The 25,523-nt window shown below is 43.9% G+C and overlaps 1 protein-coding gene across 3 annotated transcripts in view; it reads left to right on the forward strand.

Moving 5' to 3' along the window:
- Nucleotides 1–517: 517 nt before the first annotated feature.
- The window catches only part of TRDMT1 (tRNA aspartic acid methyltransferase 1), a 59,150-nt gene continuing 34,144 nt past the window's right edge, over nucleotides 518–25,523 (forward strand). The window contains exons 1-2 of one of the 3 annotated variants that reach the window (XR_012847772.1): nucleotides 518–871; nucleotides 24,087–24,196. Coding sequence is in view for 1 of the 3 variants with exons in the window: in XM_075827599.1 (XP_075683714.1) it covers nucleotides 808–871; nucleotides 24,087–24,196 (174 nt within the window). In the remaining 2 variants the exon portion in view is untranslated. The remainder of the gene's footprint in view (nucleotides 872–24,086; nucleotides 24,197–25,523) is intronic. The other 2 variants (XM_075827599.1, XM_075827600.1) reach the window with 2 other exon arrangements.

A 25,523-nucleotide genomic window follows, 5' to 3' on the forward strand; every position in this document is an offset into this window, starting at 1 on the left:
GCAAGGGCACTACAGGGGGGGCACCTGGGAGCAAGGGCACTACAGGGGGGGGCACCTGGGAGCAAGGGGGCACTACAGGGGGGGGCACCTGGGAGCAAGGGGGCACTACAGGGGGGGGGCACCTGGGAGCAAGGGGGCACTACAGGGGGGGGCACCTGGGAGCAAGGGCACTACAGGGGGGGGGGGAACCGGGGAGCAAGGGCACTACAGGGGGGGGCACCTGGGAGCAAGGGCACTACAGGGGGGGCACCTGGGAGCAAGGGCACTACAGGGGGGGGGCACCTGGGAGCAAGGGCACTACAGGGGGGGGGCACCTGGGAGCAAGGGCACTACAGGGGGGGGGGCACCTGGGAGCAAGGGCACTACAGGGGGGGGGCACCTGGGAGCAAGGGCACTACAGGGGGGGGCACCTGGGAGCAAGGGCACTACAGGGGGGGGCACCTGGGAGCAAGGGCACTACAGGGGGGCACCTGGGAGCAAGGGCACTACAGGGGGGGCACCTGGGAGCAAGGGCACTACAGGGGGAGCACCTGGAGCATGGGCACTAAGGGCATAAACTGAGCAGAACACTGCAGCGTAGTACATACATATACACACACAGGACGGTACACATAGGTGTATATACAGTATAGATAAGAGACACCTCAGCCAGTGAACCGCTCTGTACACACAGAACTTCCTCTCCAAACTCCCAACAAAGCCGATGCCGAGAAGAGTGTCCCCCGCCCGGCGTTCTCACACGGAAGTGTCCGACCTGTGCAAGCGGAGGAAGCGTCGTGCAGGCCGCAAAGACCGCGGGATCTAGTGATGGCGCCGCTGCGGGTGCTGGAGCTGTACAGCGGCATCGGAGGCATGCACTGCGGCCTGACAGGTACCGGGAGATACAGCTCCTCCATGTGACTGCCCCCTGGACGTGTATATAATAGCTGTGTATATATAGTGACCCTACACGTGTATATTGCTGTATACATATATAGTGATCCTGGGCGTGTATAAAGCTGTAAACGTAAATCGTGACCCTGGATGTATGTATGTATGTATGTATGTATGTATGTGTGTATATATGTATGTATGTGTGTGTGTATATATAGTGAGCTTGGATATATATATATATATATATATATATATACATATATATATAGTCCTTCACAGCAGATCTATCAGATGAATAAACTGCACAAAAAATATTGTAACAATATGGAATTGTGGTAAGTGCTGCGTTTTTTGCTCTTTGCAGTTCCGCGTGTCATCAGTGTTTGGTGCGTGGCTGTCTGATTTTCGCACATATACCATCCTTATGACACACGGTTTTGAGGTTTAGAAAAAGAAATGGAGGTGGTTTTATTTTCTCCTTCATTTCTTGATCTACTGTTGCGCAAATCACGCACAACACACGGAAGTGCGTCTGTGTGCTGCGCGTGATTTTCATGCACCCATTGACTCCAATGGGTGCGTGATGCGCAAAAAACAATCAAGTATAGGACATGTCGTGAGTTTCACGCTGCGTGAAAAACACGGAATGTGTGAATGGCCCTATTGAGTTACATAGGTCAGTGCGACGCGCATGATTTTCACGGACGTGAAACACGTTCGTGTAAATAATGCCTAACTGAGCAGGAGCATAATTCTACTTACCTCTGGCACACTCCTGTAACACCTCAAAGATGATTGGCTGAATAAAAGAAAGCTGCAAAATCGGTACCGCTACCACACAATCCACGCCTGCAGTTTACAAAGGCAGTCCAAGGGAATGTTGGGGTATGTTCACACGGCAGCGTCCGTAACGGCTGAAATTACGGGGATGTTTTCAGGAGAAAACCTCCCCGTAATTTCAGCCGTAACGGCATGTGCAGGCGCTTGAACGCCGCGTCCATTACGGACGTAATTGGTGCTGATTTTAATTGGAGTCCATGAATAACGGCTCCAATTACACACCAAGAAGTGACAGGTCACTTCTTTGACGCGGGCGTCTATTTACGCGCCGTCATTTAACAGCGGCGCGTAAATATACGCCTCGTGTGAACAGACAAACGTCAGCCCATTGCTTTCAAAGGGCAGATGTTTGTCAACGCTATCAAGCCGTATTTTTCGGACGTAATTCGGGGCAAAAACGCCCGAATTACGTCCGTAATTAGTGTGTGTGAACATACCCTTACTAGAAGTGTTTCAGTGGCAACCACCATTGCAGACCGTTTTCCCCATTGAAGTCAATAGGGGAAAAACTGTGACTGCCAAGACTAAAAAAACAAACATTGAAATTAATGGCGACGTTAAAGGGGTTCTGTGCTTTGGACAATCCCTGCTTGCTAGAAGGGTCCTTTGACAATAAGCTGATCACAAATTGTCCCCCTTGCTCAAACCCCCAACGATCAGCTGTAATCTGAAAACTTTGTAGTAAGTGATCAATTTCTCTGCAGCGCCACCACAGGGGAAATTAGACATTACACAGTGCCCATTAATGTCAATAGGTTGTCTGTGTAATGCAGGACAGGACAGGTCCTCCAGAGAGAGACGCTCCTTATAACTGCTGTCCTCTCTCACCAAGAAATGAGGATCGTGGGGAAAAAAGGATCCTCCCCTCTATAAACAGACAATTCCCTAATAGGACGGGCAGATATAACATGTTGGTGGGCCCAGTGCAATCGTTTCATGAGTGGGCCCCCTTTTGTGCCCCACACAGTAATATTGCCTCCCTTTGTGCCCCCTACACAGTAATCATACCCAATTAGTTTCCCCGCAGAGTATCATGTGACGGGAAAGTTATCTAGTTTCTGGTGTTATCTCAGCTGTTTATTGTATCTGCAGCTAAATCTGCTTTTCACCTGAGGGACCTCAATATCCAGGACTCTCATTTCCCTAGAATAAAGCCGCCACAGATGAAAGAAAAGTGTAAGCCAGATATGTATGAGGGGGGGGGGGGGGAGGGGGCGCTGCTTATCTCCATCTGACAGTACTCGCCAAAGCCATAAAATTGAAAAACAAAAAAATAATTACTCACTAATAGTTACTCACCTAACCACGTTTCCACAATAAGTGGAGCAGCTGGGTCCTCTTCTGGCCTGCGCCAGGCCACTGGAGCACTGGTATTGTACGGACAAAGTGGGCCGCATACATCTAGGCCCGAGGCAGGCGGCACAATACAGTGATGTCATCTCGCTGCCTGTGCCGTCACCATCTTGCACTATTAGCGTCCCACGTATCATGCCGCCTGCCCTAGGCCTAGACGCCTGTAGCCTACAATAGAGTATGGTGGGGGAGGGAGCCAATATCTCCCTGCTCCGCCATAGTTTTCAACTGTGACCGCGACCCGACAATGGGGATACAGTTGAAAGTGTTGCCACTGGAGGGGACCTGAAGCAAGTGCACCATTTGTTATAGTTAAAGCGGCCATCCTAATAGAGTGTGTGAAAATTGTTTTTTTTAAACTGGACAACCCCTTTAAGGCCCTGTCCGAGTTTTTTGCAGGCAACAAAATCTGCCTCAAAATTCCGTCTGGAATTTTGAGGCAGATTTTGACCTGCCTGCACGCCTTTTTTGGGTGCGTTTTTTTGCCGCGGCCATTTTGAGCGCCGCAGGCAAAAAAACGAAGTAAAAAACGCTTTCTCTGCCTCCCATTGATTTCAATGGGAGGTCAGAGACAGAAACGCCCGAAGAAAGGGCATGCCGCTTCTTTTTCCCGCAAGCATTTTTTTCCGCTCGTGGGAAAAAAAAACTCCTGCCTTCCTCTGAAATCAATGGGAGGCGATTTTTGCCGCAGTTTCCGAATCTGTTTCCACGCAAAATACGAGGCGAAAAACTGTGTGAACAGGGCCTAGGCTTCATTCTGTACATTCTCTGTGAGCCTTCGGGTATGTTCACACGCAAACGTAAAATACGTCTGAAATTACGGAGCTGTTTTCAGGCGAAAACAGCTCATGAATTTCAGACGTTTTTGCATATGCAGGCGTTTTTCGCGGCGTCCATAACGGACGTAATTGGAGCTGTTTTTCTATGGAGTCAATGGAAAACGGCTCCAATTACGTCCCAAGAAGTGACCTGCACTTGGGCGTCTTTTTTACGTGCCGTCTTTTGACAGCGGCCCGTAAAAAAAAAGACCGTCTGCACAGAACATCGTAAAACCCATTCAAATGAATGGACGGATGTATGCCGACGCTTTGGAGCCGGATTTTCGGGCTTAATTCCTGAATTACGACCGTAAATAGGGCGTGTGAACATACCCTTCCTGATGAAGCATACAAGTTTTTTTCTGTCCGTTTCGTTTGGAATCGGAAGGTAAACCACACCATATTTCTCCGTATTAAATGGAGGTGCCTTAGGGATGCCCTAGAATGGGAGCAAAATGGAGCTGTAATATGGCCGTGTGCTTGAGGCTTAAAATAAATATTTTATCTTTTGTTTCATGTAAAACAAAGGAAGAGGATAATGTAGAGACAAAGTCTGGTGTGAATGGAGCCTGAATATAAAATAATCCAGTAGTAATACCAATAATAACATTACGTTGGCCACTTTCTATAGATGGCATCGTCTTTGCGTGTGGTTGGCACCATATGAGAGATTGATTATCACGGATATAGTTATTTCACAGATTAGCACTGACTATATTTATCTTTTTACAAATATTTTGCTGCTTTCTTTATATTTTACACGCCATATCCTTCATTAAAGCAGATGTGGATATTTTCTTATAGTGCAAGAGTCCTGAGACTTCCCAAGAAGTTATGGCATACCACTTGGATGATGATGGGTGGGCTTTCTGACCTCTACAACCCTGGCCCATCAGAAGAACAAAGGGGCATTAGCCCCTTAGACAATTTCTCTGCACAGTGTGTGTCCCCTCCTTCCACTGTACAGGGTACCGCAACACCGCTCCATTCAAGTCAAACTAAGGGTCGGTTCACACGTAGCGTAAACATACTTCGGATTTTCCGCAACGGATTTCGTTGCGGAAAATCCGCAGCATAATACAGTAGCAGCAAAGAGGATGAGCTAGAACAAATCTCATCTACACGCTGCGTAAATGCGGAGTGGAAAAAACGCTCATAAATTTACATGCGGTGCGTTTTTTTTTCATCCGCAGCATGTCAATTGTATTTGCGTAAAAGCTGCTTATTCGTTACAGGATTTTGCCATTGAATCCAATGGGGAGGTAAATCCTGCAGCAAATTGCAGTTGCATGTTTTTGCGGCAGAATCGCAGTGATTCGGCCGCAAAAAATGAAACTCAGGAAAAAAAAATCTTATACTTACCCAGAAGTCGGTGTTTCTTCCTCCAGGCCAGAGGTTTCATCCCATATGACCACTGTAGCCAATCACAGGCTGCAGCGGTGACATGGGATGAAACATCATCCCAAGGGTTACAGAACGTCAGGACGTTGGAGGGACGCGTCGCCATGGTAAGTCTCCATTTTACTTTTTTCTGGGCAGTTTTCCGCAGCAGACATTCCGGACAGAAAATTGCACCACAATTTGGTGCGGTTTTTCAGCCGGAATTCCCTGCATCACACAGGACGGATACGCTGTGTGCTTTTACACAGTGTATTCGCACCGTGTGTACATCGCCTTAAAGTGTAGCTAAACGTTTGACAAACTTCTGACATGTCATAGTGACATGTCAGAAGTTTTGATTGCTGGGGGTCCGAGCACTGAGACCCCCATCAATCACTAGAATGAAGCAGCTGAAGAACTCGTGTTCTGCTTTTTCCAGAAATAAATGTATCGTGTACGGACTCAATAGAAAGTCTATGGGCCTGTACTCCGATACATCGGCTTTCCGGAAAAACCCGAACAGGCGCAAAGCGGCTGAGCGCTCACACGAGCACTTCAGCTGCTTCGTTCTACCGATTGGTGGGGGTCTCAGTGCTCGGACCCCCACCAATCCAAACTTCTGACATGTCATTATGACATGTCCGAAGTTTGTCAAACGTTTAGCTACACTTTAAAGGGCAGCACTTAAAAGGGTTGTTTGGTTTAGAAAACCCATTTTCAAACACCCTATTGTGCACCACACAGTAATAGTGCTCCCTATTAGGGCATTGTAAGTTTTTGATTGCATTATACAGACAGCCCATTGCTTTTAGTAGGCACCAGGTATTGCTTTATTTCTCCTGTGGTGGCGCTGCAGGAGAATAGAACAGTTGCTGTCAGGTTCCCCCACAGATTACAGTTGATCGCTGGGGGTCCCAGCATTAAGACCTTAGGTTATATTTTGGGGATCCTTGTAACAAAAATGGACAGTCCAAAGCGGACCACCTCTAACTAGCACTCTGACCCCTGTGTTCTGAAGATCAGTAGGGGTCCTCGCAGTTGGAACCCCTTAGCGATCAGGAAAGTGATGGAATATCCTAGTGATTAAAACCCTTTAAATATGGACAAGAGTTTAAGCAGTGGGATCTGAAAAAAGGTAGTAGTTGTCCATGGCAACAAATCAGGTTGCTGCTTTCATTTTCCAAAGGGCCTCTTAAAAATGAAAGAAGGAATCTGATTGGTTGCTATTGGTAACAACGCCACTTTTCCTTTGCACCAGTTTTGATAAATGTCACCCAGTATATTTACTGCGGAGATAACCAAGTGTAATCTCTGAATAAGACATCTACATATAGGGCCTAGTTGTCTAGTAATGCCTAGTAACGGAAAAACTGGCCTTGTTGCCCATAGCTACCAATCACCGTTCAGCTTTCATTTTTCACAGGGCATTTTGGTAATGAAAAGTGAGCTCTGATTGGTTGCTATGGACAACAAGGCTAGTTTTTCTTTTTGACAGTTTTCATAAATGAGTTTTGCCTTTCGACCCCTTTCCACTCATTATATTTGGACAGCAAAAGCCAATGTATTTCTAAATTATGGTCATTTACTTCCAAAGTGCATTGCTTTCATCTGAAACTATTTCCTTTCATCGTTCACTAATAGCCGCATTGTGTGACCTGATACAGAAGCTTTTCTATACCAGTTCATGTCGGCCCTATTTCTTCTTCCGCAGGGGGCACATTCTTCAATCTCGCCACATCTGTCCAGTGCATTTTCCTAGTTATACCTGCTAAAAACATTACATTGGCCATAGACAGGCGGTGGTCATGCTGCCACATCAAAAGGATGGAGAACACAGCTGCCAAATGCATTTAGGGCAGGGAACAAGATGGGGTCACCAGGGCTGCTCTTTAACCTGGTGACCGGGACTTGCCCAGCCATATCACTACAATATTTCACTAGACCTGTCCTTCCAACCTTTAATGCCACTTTCACATGGCGGTTTTCTGGTCCGTATTTGACTTCAGTATTTGTAAGCCTAAGGCCGGATTTACACGAGCGTGTGCGTTTTGCGCGCGCAAAAAACGCGTTTTGCGTGCGCAAAAGGTACTTAACAGCTCCGTGTGTCATCATCATATGGTGCGCAAATGCGGGATTTTCACGCAGCCGCCATCATTATGACACTCTGCATGTTTGTAAACAGAAAAGCACGTGGTGCTTTTCGGTTTTCATTCATACTTTTTACTGCTATTGCGCGAATCACGCGTGTCACACGGAAGTGCTTCCGTGCGCTGCGCATGATTTTCACGCACCCATTGACTTCAATGGGTGCGTGATGCGCGAACAACGCACAAATAGAGGACACGTCGTGAGTTTTATGCAGCGGACACACGCTGCGTGAAATTCACGGACAGTCTGCACTGCCCCATAGACTAACATAGGTCCGTGCGAGGCGCGTGAAAATCACGTGCGTTGCACGGACGTATATCACGTTCGTCTGAATAAGCCCTAAGGCCCCATGCACACGACAATAAATTTGGCTAGAATTATGGCCCCATTCTGTTCTATTCGCCGCGGACACCTTTCCGTATTGCTACGGATGGGTGTCCATGCCATAGAACTGTGCCTGGAATTAGGGAGCATGTCAGTTTTTTTTGTGTTTAACAGGCCGTGCTCCCATGTGAAAGAGATCTTAACGTCCCTTCAACCTTTTAACATGGTTGTCTCAACATGACAACCCCTTTTTTTTTATTGAAGCCGGCCCAGTTATCACCAAAAAAGACCAAAGCCAGTCCCATATTAGATATTAGATATTAATTATGGTATACCAATAACGAGAAGAAGAATAATAATCGATGTATACCACATACAAAATGTACTAGTACAAAATGTTTGAAGCAATAAATCTTTATTACATCAAGAAATAACAAAAACGGACAACAAGCTGTCTCAATTAAAATATTAAAAGACACTAAAACCAACTGAGATGGCGGTCAAAATATCCTGGTGTATATATAGGTTCACAAATATAGATTGTTAGAAAAAATTATATACTGTATGCTAATAATTACATCAATTAAACTAACACAAATTCAAAATATCAATAGCTAAAATATAGCTTGCTAGTTGGTCACATTTAAACCCAAAGTGGGTGATCAGCGGGTCTATCTTCATAAACCCTTGGGACTTGTCCACACGTAACGGAATTGCTGCAGAAAATTTCTGCGGCCATTCCGTTGAAACTAGCAGACATTCCGCACCATTTCCTGCATTTTTTACTGCAGAAATTGGTGCGTATTTTGCTGCGGTTTTCTCAATGCTAGGAAAAAACAAAAACACTATACTCAGCTTTCCAATCTTTTGTTGCTCCTCTGGAAATGATTGCCTTGTCTTCCGCCAGTCTCTTTAACCTGGCCTGCAGTGATGATGTCATCGCTGGAGGCCAGGATACAGAAACCGGCGGGAGGACCAGGCTGGCGTTAACTAGAGAACCAGAAGATTGGGAAATTGAGTATATAGAATTTTTATTTTAGCCGTTCCGCAGCTGCAAGTCTGCACCCAAATCCCCATTATTTGGTGTGAATTTTTTTGCTACAGATTTACTTGCTGCTCCCTCAGGATTTGCCACGCAAATCCGGTATATGTGAACATTGCCTTAGCAATCAGCTGTTATTGTGGGGGAAGTTTCGGCTAGTCGATGTAGGAGAGATGTTGTAGTGTGGTGGCCATTCCAAAAAATAATTGTCCATATTCTAGATGGGCTGAGATGGGATGGGATGAGTCCTCCAAAGCAATCAGCGGCACTCCGTTCTGGCTAACAGGGTGGTCCTGAGAGATTGGTCTTGAGGGGGTTACTATCTAAGGCTGGATTCACACGAGGTCATTACGTCCGTAACTGACGGACGTATTTCGGCCGCAAGTACCAGACCGAACACCGTGCAGGGAGCCGGGCTCCTAACATCATAGTTATGTACGACGCTAGGAGTCCCTGCCTCGCTGCCGGACAACTGTCCCGTACTGTAATCATGTTTTCAGTACGGGACAGTTGTCCTGCAGCGAGGCAGGGACACTTAGCGTCTTACATAACTACGATGCTAGGAGCCCGGCTCCCTGCACTGTGTTCGGTCCGGTACTTGCAGCCGAAATACGTCCGTCAATTACGGACGTAATGACCTCGTGTGAATATACCCTTACAGGACATATGGACAGAGTTTCTTCTGATGAGACAACCCTTATAAACACTAATTATCTGAAGATATCTTCTTTTCGCACCAATACTCTTAAACCCCTAAAAATTAGATCCATCCCTGATCCCCATAACTCCCTGAAATATGCCCCTTATTACGGTTTACAATTTTTTTTTAGTACTATTCTAGTGAATTTCATCTGTTACCAGAATGAAGTGTAGAACATCTGACAACGCTGGAGTGACTAATCTAATGATCGTGTCCCCTCGGTCTATCTATAGAAGTGACGTTGGCCTCTCTCCAGATTGTTATAAAACCTCTGTATTTTTCTAGGCTCCATGACACAGCATGTTCGGTAACGTTATTGAGAAATAAAAGCTTGGGAAAATCCTCCTGGCCGAGAAATATGTTTCCTAAATATTTGTCCACCCCATTACCTAACGCCTTGACAACAGGCTGTGGTTCTCTTTATCTTTCCTAATTAAGAGTCACAAGGAATGAGTGCGGATAATGTCCATTAGTTCAAGTAGATAGCCGGAAGTTCAGGAATGGATGATGGGAATTTACCTAGGCCACACATTGACAATGTTTGGATAGCAGCGGGAAGTTATCTGGGCCTTCCATGATCTCTGGACAATAACAAACCAGGACTGGAAGAGTGAGGGATGACAATGAAAGCAATTGGATCATATACCAAAGCAGGCCTTCACTTGAAGCACAAATGAGCAGAAAGTCCTCGTATCATGGACAGTCTAGAAGATCTAGTTAGGAGTGAAAGACGACTTAAAGTGGATCGGTCACCAGTTTATTAATTCCCTATCTCCTAACTAATCTAATAGGCGCTATGCTGCTGATAACGACAGTGTAAATTGTTTTCAAAAACGTTTATTTTTTTGCAAAGTTATGAGCATTTTTCTAAATATGCTAATGTGGCTATACTTGCCAAATGGGAGGTTACTTTCTTTTCACTCAGGGCGGTGTAATGTTTTCTGTACAACGCTGTCCAATCCTCATACAGTTTCTCACCCTTCCCTGCCCAGCAACACAGTGTGATCATATAGTATACGGCTTCCAATCCCGACTGTGTTTTCAACTGGTGATATCTCCGGGTGTTTCACAGCTAGAACTTCGATCCTGGTTCCGTATGACTAGAATTTTATATGACACCAGAACCGCTGTTCTAGGTGGTCCACGGCCGAAGATATGGCTGTTTTAAGTTATTCCCCCCCCTCCAGCCAGCCTCGGTCTCTCAGACTGTGTGAAGCAGCTTCATGCTGATAGGACGGCGTCAGAGGCTGTGAGGAGGCTCCACCCCAGGAGAATCGCTGGTGGTGACGCCCACTTGTCTAGTAAAGGCTCGTTTGCATACTTAGAAAAAAGCTCATAACTTTTAAAATAATAAATGTTTTAGGACACAATTTTCACTAGCATTATCAGTGTGACCGCGCCTATTAGATTAGCTAGGAGTTTGGGCATTACTAAACTAGTGACAAATCCTCTTTAACCCCTTCCCGACATGCGCCGTACATGTACGGCGCTGTCGGGAGGTGCTTCCCGCAAAGCGCCGTACATGTACGGCGCAGTGATTGTGCGGGCTCAGAAGCAGAGCCGGCACCATCACCGCGGGGTGACAGCTGTATTATACAGCTGGCACCCTCCTGTAACTGCCAGGACCGGAGCTACTCTCCGATCCGGCAGATTAACCCCTCAGATGCTGCGCTCAATAGAGCGCAGCATCTGATAGGTTTTCACCCGATGCAATCGCTGGGTTGCTGTGGCAATCGGACGCCAGAAAATGGCGTCCGAGTCTGCCTTGTACGGGAGCCGATGAGGACCCGCCTTCGGCGTGTCCTCATAGGCTTGCTGTCAGTGAATAACTGACAGCGCTAATACACTGCACTACGTATGTAGTGCAGTGTATTAGAGTAGCGATCGGGGCATCAGGCCCTCATGTCCCCTAGTGGGACAAGTCAGAAAAGTAAAAAAAAGTTAATAAAAATGTGGTAAAACAATAAAAACACACACATTTCAAATAAAAATAAAGCTAAACTGACTTTTTTCCCATAGTAAGTCTTTTATTATGGGAAAAACCGTAAAAATTAAAAAAACTATACATAATTGGTATCGCCGCGTCCGTAACGACCCAAACTACAAAACTATTATGTAATTTATCCCGCACGGTAAACGCCGTAAAAAAAAACCATGAAAAACAACGCCAGAATCTTTGTTTTTAGGTCACATCTCCTTCCAAAAAATGCTATAAAAAGGTGATCAAAAAGTCACATTTACTCCAAAATTGTACCAATAAAAACGGCAATCCGTCCCGCAAAAAATAATCCCTGACACCGCTTTGTGCACGCAAAAATAATAATGTTATGTGTCTTAGAATATGGCGACACAGAAAACAAATGATTTTATAAAAAAAGTGATTTTATTGTGCAAAAGCCGCAATACATAAAAAAAACTATATCAATTTGGTATCGCCGTAATCGTATCGACCCGCAGAATAAAGCTAACATGTAATTTAGGGCGCACTGTGGATGCCGAAAAAAAACCCAATAAAAAACTATTCTAGAATTGCTTGTTTTTGGTAATTTCCTTTATTAAAAAATGAAATAAAAAGTGATCAAAAAGTCGTATGTGTTCCAAAATGGTACCAATGAAATCTACAGCCCGTCTCGCAAAAAACAAGCCCGCACACCGCTCAATCAACTGAAAAACAAAAAAGTTACGGCACTAGTAATGCGGTGATGAAATAACATCTCAATGCGCAGGCCGGAGGGGAACATTCCTGCAGTATCAGGGCCCTAGTATTTAGGAACTAGGAAAGGGAAGGGACATCGCACATCCGCTGGAAGCGAGGGCGCCCGTATTATACCAGCGCAAAACTTTCCCAGCAGTATTTCCCAAACTACGAAGGAGAAAAAGTCCCCAAAAGGTGCAGAGCGTTACAGAAGAGGGATAATAAAGAAAACCGTTTATCAGTGTGACGCCGGCCTGCGCATAACGGATCGCTTCACATCGTAACACACACCTATGAATAATTGTATTATTTACCCCATTATTATACCCTCTTATTATGCCCTGATGTACTCCGCACACATTACATATACCCTGATGTACTCCGCACAGATTACATATACCCTGATGTACTCCGCACAGATTACATATACCCTGATGTACTCCGCACAGATTACATATACCCTGATGTTCTCCGCACAGATTACATATACCCTGATGTTCTCCGCACAGATTACATATACCCTGATGTTCTCCGCACAGATTACACATGCCACCACATTATAAACTGAATACCAGCAAAACTCAAACAAAACTACCAAGCAAAATCCATGCTCAAAATGGCGGTCTTTCCCTTCTTAGCCCTACAGCGTGCCCAAACAGCAATTTATGGCCACAAGTAAGGCATTACCATACCCGGGAGAACCCGCTTAACAACTTATGGGGTAACATTCTCCAGGGGCACAACATCTTGTGTGGTGAATGGGCAGATCAGTGGAAAAATTGCAATTTTCACTTTGCACCATCCACTGCGTATTCATTTCTGAAAAACACCTGTGGAGTCTAAATTCTCACTACACCCCTTGATAAATGCCTTTAGGGGTGTAGTTTCTAAAACGGGGTCACTTTTGTTTGGTACATCAGGGGTCTTGCAAATGCAACATGGCGTCCGCAAACCATTCCAGCAAAATCTACGCTCCAAAAGATAAATACCGCTCCTTCTGAATGCTCCCATATACGTAAACTGCTGATTATAACCACATATGGGGTGTTACCGTACTCGGGAGAAATTACTTTACAAATGTTGGGGTGCTTTTTCTTCTCTATTCCTTGTAAAAATGAAAAATGTTGATCTAAAACGACATCTTGTTGGAAAAAAAAATTATTTTTCATTTTCATGGCTTAATTCAGCAAAAAACCTTTGGGATCAAAATTTTCACTATACCCCTAGATGATTCCTCAGGGGTGCAGTTTCCCAAATGGAGTCAATTTTGGGGTGTTTCCACTGTACTAGTACTACAGGGGCTCAGCAAATGTAACATGGCGCCCAGACACTATCCAAAATCCAAATGGTGCTAGTTCCATTCTGAGCCCTACCGTGTGTCCAAACAGCCGTTTATGACCACATGTGGGGTATTGTTTTACTCGGGAGAAGTTGCTTTACTAATGTTATGGTGCTTTTTCTCCTTCAGTCCTTGTGGAAATGAAAAAAAAAACCTAAACCTACATTTTATTTCAAAAAATGTAGATTTTCATTTTTACGGCCTACTTCCAATAAGTTCAGTAAAACACCTGTGGGGTCAAACTGCTCACTGTACTCCTAGATAATTTCCTCATGGGGTGTAGTTTCCAAAATGGGGTCACTTGTTGGGGGTTTCCACTGTTTTGTCCCCTCAGGGGCTTTGTAAATGTGACCTGGCCTCCGCAAACCATTCCTGCTAAATTTGAGTTCCAAAAGCCAAATGGCGCTCTTTCCCTTCTCAGCCTCGCCGTGTGTCCAAACAGCCTTTTATTACTACATGTGGGGTATTGTTTTACTCGGGAGAAATTTCTTTACAAATTTTATGGTGCTTTTTCTCCTTTAGTCCTTCTGGAAATGAAAAAAAATTAGCTAAACCTACATTTTATTTGAAAAAATGTAGATTTTCATTTTCATGGCCTAGTTCCAAAAATTTTTGCAAAAAAACTGGCCGGTCAAAATGCTTGCTACACCCCTAGATAAATTCCTCGAGGGGTATAGTTTCCAAAATGGGGTCACTTGTTGGGGGTTTCCACTGTTTTGTCCCCTAGGGGGCTTTGCAAATGCGACATGGCCTCCGCAAACCATTCCTGCTAAATTTGAGCTCCAAGAGCCAAATGGCGCTCTTTCCATTCTAAGCCCTGCTGTGTGTCCAAATAACCGTTTATTACGACATGTGGGGTATTGTTTTACTCGGGAGAAATTGCTCTACAAATGTTGTGGTGCTTTTTCTACTTTAGTTCTTTTGGAAATGAAAAAAAATTAGCTAAACCTACATTTTATTTGAAAAAATTTAGATTTTCATTTTCATGGCCTAGTTCCAAACATTTTTGCAAAAAAACTGGCCGGTCAAAATGCTTGCTACACCCCTATATAAATTCCTCGAGGGGTGTAGTTTCCCAAATGGGGTCACTTTTGGGGGGTTTCCACTGTTTTAGTTCCACAAGACCTGTTCAAAGCTGACATGGTGCCTAAAATATATTCTAATAAAAAGGAGACCCAAAATCCACTAGGTGCTCCTTTGCTTCTGAGGCCGGTGCTTCAGTCCAGTAGCACACTAGAGCCACATGTGGGATATTTCCTAAAACTGCAGAACATGGGCAATAAATATTGAGTTGCATTTCTTGGGTAAAACATTCTGTGGTACAAAAAAAATTGATTCAAAATGAATTTCTGGAAAAAAATAATGAACTTTGTAAATTTCACCTCTACTTTGCCTTAATTCCTGCGCAATGTCTAAAGGGTTAAGAAACTTTCTAAATGCTGTTTTGAATACTTTGAGGGGTGCATTTTTTAAAATGGGGTGACTTATTGGGGGTTTCTAATATCTAAGGACCTCAAACCCACTTCACAACTGAACTGGCCCCTGTAAAAATAGCATTTTGAAATTTTCTTGAAAATGTGAGAAATTGCTGCTAAAGTTCTAAGCCTTGTAACGTCCTTGAAAAATAAAATGATGTTCAAAAAACGATGCCAATCTAAAGTAGACATATGGGGGATGTTAGTTAGCAACATTTTTGTGTGGTATAACTGCCTGTCTTACAAGCAGATACATTTAAATTGAAAAAAATTCAAATTTTTACAATTTTTCGCTGAATTTTGGTGTTTTTCACAATTAAATACTGAATGTATCGGGCAAATTTTGCCAGTAACATAAAGTTCAATGTGTCACGAGAAAACAGTCTCAGAATCACTTGGATAGGTAAAAGCATTCCGGAGTTATTACCATATAAAGTGAAACATGTCAGATTTGAAAAATGAGGCTCTGTCAGGAAGGTCAAAAGCGGCCAAAGAGGGAAGGGGTTAAAGGGGTAGTCTCATGAAGACAACCCCTGTCCATGTTTCCTACTAGGGCATATGGATGTCATAGCGGGGGTCCTGCTCCTTACCCATGAATGTTTATCTGAAACAGCTGCATTCTGAATGGGGTTGTCTCTGAGATAACTTCTTTAGGCCACCTTCACCCTTTTTTGGATCAAAAAAATGAAAGTTTTCAGGGTGGCTTCAAATGCAGCGTTTTTAAGAAAAACAACACTTTTTTTGTGGCAATTTTCCTGTCGTATCTTTTTAGGCAAAAACCCTGCGGCCAGATGTTGGCTGGAAGTCCATGTAGAAATATAGAATATTTTGTGATGTCTCAATTGTTTAATAAAGACATTGGAACAGAAATATAGAATGCACTGCAAACATGGCGTTTTTTGTAGGATGCATTTTTTCTCTTTTGTCTTGCATTCCATGGGTCAGTCTCGTTTTTTTTAAATGGCAGCAAGGCTGGGTTTGGAAAATTTACCACCATTTAGTGGCGTTTTTCTCCCAAGATCCACACAGGGTTTTCTTGCCTAGTGTCAATTTGTGTGGCTTTTCTTTCTGGCATTTTTTTTCCGATAAAATCATGTGATGCAAAGAGGAATCTTTGCATCACATGATGTTGAATCACATTATTTGAAAAACGCCAGCTAAAAAAACTCAGACAAGAACATACACTATATTGAGAAAAACACCATAAAAAAGGCATGTACCGTTTTACAAAATAAGATGCTTTTTTTGTGCCAAAAAGAGGCCACACAGACACCTGTGTGGCCACATGCACCCGATGTGTATTATGGCGGATATTCCACAGCGTAATTCAGTACCAGCAAAGAATATGAGATTTCAAGTAATCCCATCTACACGTTGCAGAATTTTTCTGCATGTAAACTGCACCTAAAAACTTATAAAAAACACAAAATTAAAGGGGGTTTTCCATAATCATTATTTATCACCTCTCCACAGGAGAGGTGATAAATATCTGATCGTTGGGGGTCCGACCACTGGGAACCCCACCGATCACGAGAACAGGCTTACCTTGCCATTCCTGGTAGCGCCATAGGAATGGCGCTATCTTCAGCAGCCCCATAGAAATGAATGGAGCAGTGGCCTAGAATGCGCACTACCGCTCCATTCCTATGGGGCATTAAAGAGGCTCTGTCACCACATTATAAGTGCCCTGTCCCCTATATAAGGAGATGGGCGCTGTAATGTAGGTGACAGTAATGCTTTTTATTTAAAAAAACGATCTTTTTTCACAACGTTAGGAGCGATTTTAGCTTTATGCTAATGAGCTTTCTTAATGCCCAAGTGGGCGTACTCTTACTTTCGACCAAGTGGGTGTTGTACAGAGGAGTGCATGACGCTGACCAATCGGCATCATGCACTCCTCTCCATTCATTTACACTGCACTAGCGATATAGATATATCACTATGTGCAGCTACATACACAAGCCCTAACATTACTACAGTGTCCTGATAATGAATACACATGACCATCCAGCCTGGGCGTCATGTGTACTCAGAACCCTGACACTTCTGAATCTTTTTTGTGAGATTCCAGCAACGGATACGAAATCTCGCGAGATCTCGGAGCTAAACGAGATTTGGTTTCACTTGCCGGAATCTCACAAAAAAAGAGTCAGAAGTGTCAGGATTGTGAGTACACATGACGTCCAGGCTGGATTTCATGTGTATTCATTATCAGGACACTGTAGTAATGTTAGGGCTTGTGTATGAGGCTGCACATAGTGATATATCTATATCGCTAGTGCAGTGTAAATGAATGGAGAGGAGTGCATGATGCTGATTGGTCAGCGTCATGCACTCCTCTGCACAACGCCCACTTGGTCGAAAGTAAAAGTACGCCCACTTGGGCATTAAGAAAGCTCATTAGCATAAACCAAAATCGCTCCTAAAAAGCATTACTGTCACCTACATTACAGCGCCCATCTCCTTATATAGGAGACGTGGCACTTATAATGTGGTGAGATTGTCTCTTTCAGGAACGGCAAGGTAAGCCTATTCTCGTTATCGAATATTTATCACCTATGCTGTGGAGAGGTGATAAATAATGATTATGGGAAAACCCCTTTAATTTAGCATTTTTTAGGTGCAGTTTACGTGCAGAAAAATTCTTCAACGTGTAGATGGGATTACTTGAAATCTCATTTACTTTGCTGGTACTGAATTACACTGGAATATCCGCACATCAGGTGCCGGTGTGGCCTCTTTTTGGCACAAAAAAAAGCATTAAAAAAAACACTTTTTTTTGTAAAACAGTACATGCCTTTTTTATGGTGTTTTTCTCAAAATAGTGTATTTTCCTGTGAGTTTTTTTTAGCTGGCGTTTTTCAAATCATGTGATTCAACATCATGTCATACAAAAATTCCTCTTTGCAACGCATGATTTAATCAGAAAAAAAAACGCCATTAAATAAAGCCACACAAATTGACACTAGGCAAAAAAAAAAACCTATGGTGACCTTTAAGTGTGGAATTACCTGTGGTTTTTCCACATCAAGTTACGCAACATGGCCTTGTTCACACAGTGCAGATTTGCTGCATATTTTGCATGAATTTTTGTTAAGCCAAAACCAGAAACGGAACCTAAACAGAAGAAATATATAAAGGAAGGTCTTATAGGTCTGCTCTCCTGGATCCAATTCTGGTTTTGGCGTAAAAAAAAAAAATGCCTCCAAAATCTGCACTGTGTGAACAAGGCTTAAAGAGGCTCTGTCACCACATTATAAGTGGCCTATTTCCTACATAAGGAGATCGGCGCTATAATGTAGGTGACAGTAATGCTTTTTATTTAATAAAACAATCTATTTTCACCACTTTATTAGCGATTTTAGATTTATGCTAATGAGTTGCTTAATGCCCAACTGGGCGTATTTTTACTTTAGACCAACTGGTCGTTACTCTGTCTGTGGTAGTTACAGCAGAGGAAGCGTAATCACGCGAGATTACGCTGTAGATGACTGGTTACATCGAGATTACGCTTCCTCTGCTGTAACTACCACAGACAGAGTAACGAAATGCAGAGATTGTGAATAGACATCCCGTGGAATGTCTATTCACTGTCTAAACACTTCAGTATCGTTAATGTGTTAGTATAAGGCTGGATTCACACGAGGTCATTACGTCCGTAATGGACGGAACGTATTTCGGCCGCAAGTCACGGACCGAACACAGTGCAGGGAGCCGGGCTCCTAGCATCATAGTTATGTACAATGCTAGGAGTCCCTGCCTCTCCGTGGAACTACTGTCCCGTACTGAAAACATGATTACAGTACGGGACAGTTGTCCCGCAGCGAGGGAGGGTCTCCTAGCAACGTACATAACTATGATGCTAGGAGCCCGGCTCCCTGCAGTGTGTTCGGTCCGGGACTTGAGGCCGAAATACGTTCCGTCCATTACGGACGTAACATGCTCGTGTGAACCCAGCCTAAGACAGCACGTAGCGATCTAAAAGGATCCCTATGAGCTGCCTAAATGAATGGAGAGGAGTGCATGAGGCTGATTGGTCACTGATTGGTCAGCGTCATACACTCCTCTGTACAACGCCCACTTGGTCTAAAGTAAAAATACACCCACTTGGGCATTAAGCAACTCATTAGCATAAATCTAAAATCGCTAATAAAGTGGTGAAAACAGATCTTTTTTTTTAAAATAAAAAGCACTGCTGTCACCTACATTACAGCGCCGATCTCCTTATATAGGAGATAGGGCACTTATAATGTGGTGATAGAGCCTCTTTAAGTGACTTTATGTGCTGTTTTCAGCACATTTGCAAAATCAAAGATAAAATGACCAACGACTCTAAAGTTTAACTAAACTTCCAAAAACTTTTGACATGTCAGAAGTTTTGATCATTGGGGTCCGAGCACTGGGACCCCCATTGATCGCTAAAACAAAGCTGCTGAACCGCCAGGGTGTGCGCGGTGCCTCTTAATTTCTGATAGGCTTTCCTCGGAAAGCCGAGCGAGCAGTGTACGGACTCATAGACTTACTATTGAGCCTGTACGCCGCTCTGAGGAAAGCCGATCAGAAACGAAGCGGCACACTGCCCATCTGTGCGCTTCTGACGCTTGGCTTTAACGTTTGGTGGGGGTCTTAGTGCTCGGATCCCCACCGATCAAAACTTCTGACATGTCAAGTTTTTTAAAAGTTTAGTTATACTTTAAAGCCAATTTATACATTTTGGGTCCACTTGAGACTCAAAGAATTCTCACTGCTTGCCGCCAAAGTGGACAGCTATTACCTTTAATGGAGCCGCTGCCTAAGCACTTGTATTTGCCACGTTGCCACCACGAGTACAATAACACCTTTTAATGGTGCCCATTGAAATTGTTTCCAATGAATGCCTCTGGTCCGCCAAGAAACATGCTGGTTCCAGCTCACAGCTTTCTCTAAGGCCTCATGCACACGACCGTAGCCATGTGCACGGCCGTGATTTTCGGGTCGGCCGACAGCAGAGTGTCACCCGCGAGCCGCCCGCAAATCGGGGGCCGTGCACACCGCGTCCATTATTTTATATGAGCCTGGACAACAGCAAACTACCGTAATAAGACATGCCCGTTCTTTCTGCGGTCCAGGGTCCTTCCACGGGATGTCTATTCACAATCTCTGCACTTTGTTACTCTGTCTGTGGTAGTTACAGCAGAGGAAGCGTGATCTCGTTGTAACCTGTCATTTACTGTGTAATCTCGCGAGATTACGCGTCCTCTGCTGTAACTACCACAGACAGAGTAACGAAGTGCAGAAATTGTGAATAGACATCCCGTGGAATGTCTATTCACTGTCTAAACACTTCAGTATTGTTAATGTTTTGGTATAAGACAGCACATAAGGATCTAACAGGATCCCTATGCGCTGAGTAAATGAATGGAGAGGAGTGCATGATGCTGATTGGTCACTGATTGGTCAGCGTCATACGCTCCTCTGTACAACGCCCACTTGGTCTAAAGTAAAAATACGCCCAGTTGGGCATTAAGCAACTCATTAGCATAAATCTAAAATCGCTAATAAAGTGGTGAAAATAGATCGTTTTATTAAATAAAGAGCATTACTGTCACCTACATTATAGCGCCGATCTCCTTATATAGGAGACAGGGCACTTATAATGTGGTGACAGAGCCTCTTTAAGGGCCACTTCACACAAAGTTTTTTTGACGCGGGAACCGCGTCAGAAAACGCGTCGAAAATGCCTCCCATTTATTTCAATGGGAGGCAGATGCGTTTTTTTTCCCACGAGCTTAAAAAACGGCTTGCGGGAAAAAGAAGGGACATGCCCTATCTTCGGGCGTTTACGTCTCTGACCTCCCATTGACATCAATGGGAGGCAGAGAAAGCGTATTTCGCAGCTTTTTTTTTGCCCACAGTGCTCAATGGCCGCGGGCGAAAAACGCAGCGAAATTCGGCGTGCAGGCAGAGCGGAATTTTGAGGCAGAATTTCTGCCTTGCAAAAAACTCTGTGTGAACCCAGCCTAATGGTGTTTTTTTGCAAATAGTGTGTTTTACGACCTGTGTTTTTTATTTTTAGGTGGTGTTTTTTACATTGCAAATCTTGTGATTCAAAGATAATGTGTTGCAAAGATTCCTCTTTGCAATACATGATTTATTCAGTAAAAACATCACAGAAAACGCCATAAAAAAAACTTAATACACATTGACACTTGCATTTTATTGAAGAGCCCCCAAAAAAAACCTATGAAGAAGAACGCCCAACCAAGCCTTGCTGTGACTTTGAGAAAACGACAAAAGAAAATAACATCACCTAAAAAAATGCAATGTATTTGGTGCTTTCTATATTTCAGAATTGACTTCCAGCCAAATCTGTTGGATTTTATGGGTTCGGTCGGGTTTCCATCATGGTGTCTGTTGTTTTACCGGACAAAAACGTGCAGCATTCCTCGCTATTTTGTACAGCATTTTTTACCAGATTTGCGACATAGACTCCCAACGGAGCTCCCAATAGAGATGTGAATGAAGCCTTAGGGTATGTTCACACGCAGTAGCAAAATACGTCTGAAATTATGGAGCGGAAGAACAGCTCCTGATTGTCAGACGTTTTTTAGCAACTCGCGTTTTTCCGCTGCATATTTTTACGGATGTTATTGGAGCTGTTTTTCAATGGAGTCAATGAAAAACGGCTCCAAAAATGTCCCAAGAAGTGACATGCACTTCTTTTTCACGGGCGTCTTTTTACTCGCCGTCTTTTGACAGTGACGCGTAAAATTACACCTCGTGGGAACAGAACATCGTAAAACCCATTGAAAGCAATGGGCAGATGTTTGTCGGCGTAATGGAGCCGTTTTTTTTCAGGCGTAATTTAAGGCGTAAAACGCCCGAATTACGTCTGAAAACAGCTCGTGTGAACATCCCTAATACTTCTTAGGCTTTAGTCACAACTGCGTCGTGCTTCCGTTCATGGATTCCATCAGTCCTTTCCGTCAGGGGAACCCATGAATGGAAACCATAGCTTCCGTTTGCATTACCATTGATTTCAATGTTAATGCGTCCGTTGCTAATGGTTTCCGTTTGTCTCTGTTCCGTAAGGTTTCCGTCTTTTGGTGGAATCAATAGCGAAGTCGACTGCGCTTTTGGTTCCGTCAAAAAAATGAAAACCTTATGGAATGGAGACAAACGGAAACCATAAGCAACGGGCGCATTAACATTGAAATCAATGGTAATGCAAACTGAAGCTATGGTTTCCATTCATGGGTTGCCCTGACGGAAAGGACTGATGGAATCCATGAACGGAAGCCCGATGCAGATGTGAACGAAGCCTTACAGTTTTAGGGTTTGCTACAATTGTTTCCAGTTCAGACACTCCTCTGTAAACTAGTCTGATACATTTAAACTGCGCTTATACATTGTAGCAAATTATCAGGACAGAAGCGAGTATGTTGCTGGTTTATCCACCTGTCAATTATGTGACATTCCGTCAGGACCATTTTTTAGCCTTTGGATGTAAACAAAAATATTCTCATTCACTGACAGCAAGCAGAATTCTTGGAATTTGTGTGGAATTGAAACACAAAGTATATTAGAAATGTCAAGGTTGTGGTGAATACTTTGTATAGGCTCCGAAATTCCCCAGTAATATTTATTGGATAATAAAATAAAGACTTGTGTCTACTGCACTTTTCATGAAACATAATGATAAATAATGCCATTTTTCACCCCCAGACCCTTCCAGCCCTGCCCCCGCTACAATATAAAGATAACTGGTATGCCATAGTTGAGTGGTACAATGTTTTCCCCGTATAGCTGGAGCTGCTATTTTCTGCTAATTGCCGAGGTCATGGAGAGTGCGGCCTCAGTCCCTCCATTGTAGGAGCATGGGCATGAAGATTAAGCTCTGACTCATGGAGATCGGTATGCCAGTGTTTCAGCAGGTTAACAGAAGGGGCATTTGCTGTTTCTGGACAGTTTTCTTTAGTGAAACCACAACAAAATCTGGATGAAGTGTATTGTCCTAAAACTGATTAATACACGGTGGGTCATGTCCTGCCGTGGAAATGATAGATTGTGATAATATGTTGCTATTTGCGTACATTTTTGTGGGGTCTGAATTTCTGCCCGCACTTGTGTACTGATGGACCGTACTCATTATAACGTATGGTCATCTTCAACTGATCCACAACTGGATCCTCATTTAGAGAATGTCAGTGAGCATCAACTGCTCAGGAGACCTATTTATCTCTTAGGTCCCTTGCTGCTGGTCAGTCATCAGTGGCACATGGTTGACGTCTTCTCTTCATACCTTCCTTGTTCACCTCTTCTCCATCTGGCCCAGACCATCATTACGGCTTTTTTCCGCTACAATGAACCTTTCCAAAGTTTGCTGGTGGACATCTTTTGGTTTCTTTTCTTTTTTGGAGACATCCTGCGATCTTTGACAACCCAAACCCCCACCTCCTGGCGGCACACACAAGTTTCAGCTGCCACAATGCACCCATGACATCTGTTCTCCCCTATAATAGACGCAATGCTTCTTATGGCAATACCAGCCACATTGCCTGTAAAACAGAGCCTACTACATTGCCCCCATAACTATCTGTCACACTGCCCCATAACAAACACTGCCATGCTGCCACCCATAACAAATGCTTCCTACCATAACAGCCTGCCATGCTGCCTCCATAACAAAGCTTACTATGCTGCCCTCCACAACAATGCCTGCCATGCTGCCTCCTGTAACAAAGCCTGTCATGCTGCTCTCCACGACAAACCCTGACGTGCTGCCCCCATAACCATGCCTAATATGCTGCTCTCGACGACAAAGCCTGTCATTCTGCCCCCCATAACAAAGCCTGCCCTGCTGCCTTCCACAGCAAACACTACCGTTCCACGTCCCCCCCCCCCCCCCATAACAAACCATTCCGCACAGCCTCCGTAACAAAGCCTGTGATGAATGTTTGGGAATGTCCGCAATATGTTGCAGGAAAGGTGGATAGAAGATCTCGCACACTAGATGTCAGTGTTCCCTCACCTGTCCAGGTGTGCATCATGTAATGTACACAGGAGAACGAACACCAAGAGACAATTCCTAATTTTTAAGAATTTTTGTAACTGTTTCAGAAAGTGGCATATCTGCTGAAGTTGTGGCAGCTGTGGACGTCAACACTACAGCCAATGTAGTCTACAAGCACAACTTTCCTAATACTCCATTATGGCCCAAGTCTATAGAGGTACGTGCATTTTCCTTATGTGCTAGTTAATAGTAATGGTCAGTTTCCATCATCCTATAGAGTACACCTGTTTGGCTGTATATGCTGGACATTTATTTTTAATTTTTTTCAATTTCCCACTGGCCCGCTACTGCACCTGGCGCCACTTTTAGCAACGGACCAGGTAAGCTGCAGGGAAGCATGTCATGTATCAGCGCTCCATGAGCTCTGTTACTCACAATAAAGAGTATCGGCCATTAAGGCCCACCCGGGGCCCTAGAAGAGGTACGGGGTCAGGCAGGAACTTTTTAAACAAAATTGTCGGCGCAGATGAGAAAGCACCCAACCAAAACTTAAAGAAAAGTATAATCTCACAACAAAAAATTATTTTCCCCAATACCCTCTATACCCAACCACCCACCCCTATTGAATCGAGGAGAGTGGGGGGAAAAAAAACAACAACTTAGGTTTTAAGTTTGAGGGTCAGTTCACACAACGTTTTTTGGTGCTGATTTGGACGTGAAAACCTGCGTTGGAATCGGTGCCAAGAAATGCTCCAAATTGCTCCCCATTTGATTCAATGGGAGACAGAAGTGCTTTTTATTTGATTTTTTTTACCTGGCGGCTATTGGCCGCTCGCGGAAAAAAAGGCGCCAGCTCTTTCTTCGGGCAGTTTCCACCTCTGAACTCCCATTGAAATCAATGAGATGCAGAAAAACCCATGGCGCTCATTTGGAGAACTCTTTGCCCCGCTTTTTGCATTAGCTTCATTTAGTTAAAAAAAAAAAAATGCGGCCAAAAAACGGCATCCCAAACAACGTTGACAATTCAAAATCTTATTCAAAATTCCTGATGAAATTTTAAGGCAGATTTTTTTTTCTGCATGTGAAAAAACTCTTGTGTGAACTAAGCCTAATAATGACCCATTAAATATTCAGGTTTATCGGACATTGACAGAAAAGTAAACGAGCATTGTGACAACCATTTTCTCTTTCACGGGGTGTCACCCATCTGTTCTGAATGGCTAGTTATATTGTGATATACTCATTTTTCCCATATTCCTGCACAACTAAGTGTATTTGTCATAAAGGAGTCGTGGGTGACAGTCTATTGATTGTCACCCAGCTCTCCCGGGAGCGGAATGCGTGAAGCAACATAATTCTTATTAATTCTGCTAAGAACAACCCTCATCTCTCTGCATAGTCTGATGAAAGTCCGCGGCTGTAAACTTTAATAGTCCGCTGTCCTTCAGCTGCCACTTTGTTATACAATGGAGCAGACGGCTTGACTTTTATGTAACGTTAAACAAAGCCGCTCTCAGACGTAAGAACAAATTTGTATTATGCAG

This window comes from Rhinoderma darwinii, chromosome 5, assembly GCF_050947455.1.
Source record: "Rhinoderma darwinii isolate aRhiDar2 chromosome 5, aRhiDar2.hap1, whole genome shotgun sequence".
In the NCBI taxonomy this organism is placed as follows: domain Eukaryota; kingdom Metazoa; phylum Chordata; class Amphibia; order Anura; family Rhinodermatidae; genus Rhinoderma; species Rhinoderma darwinii.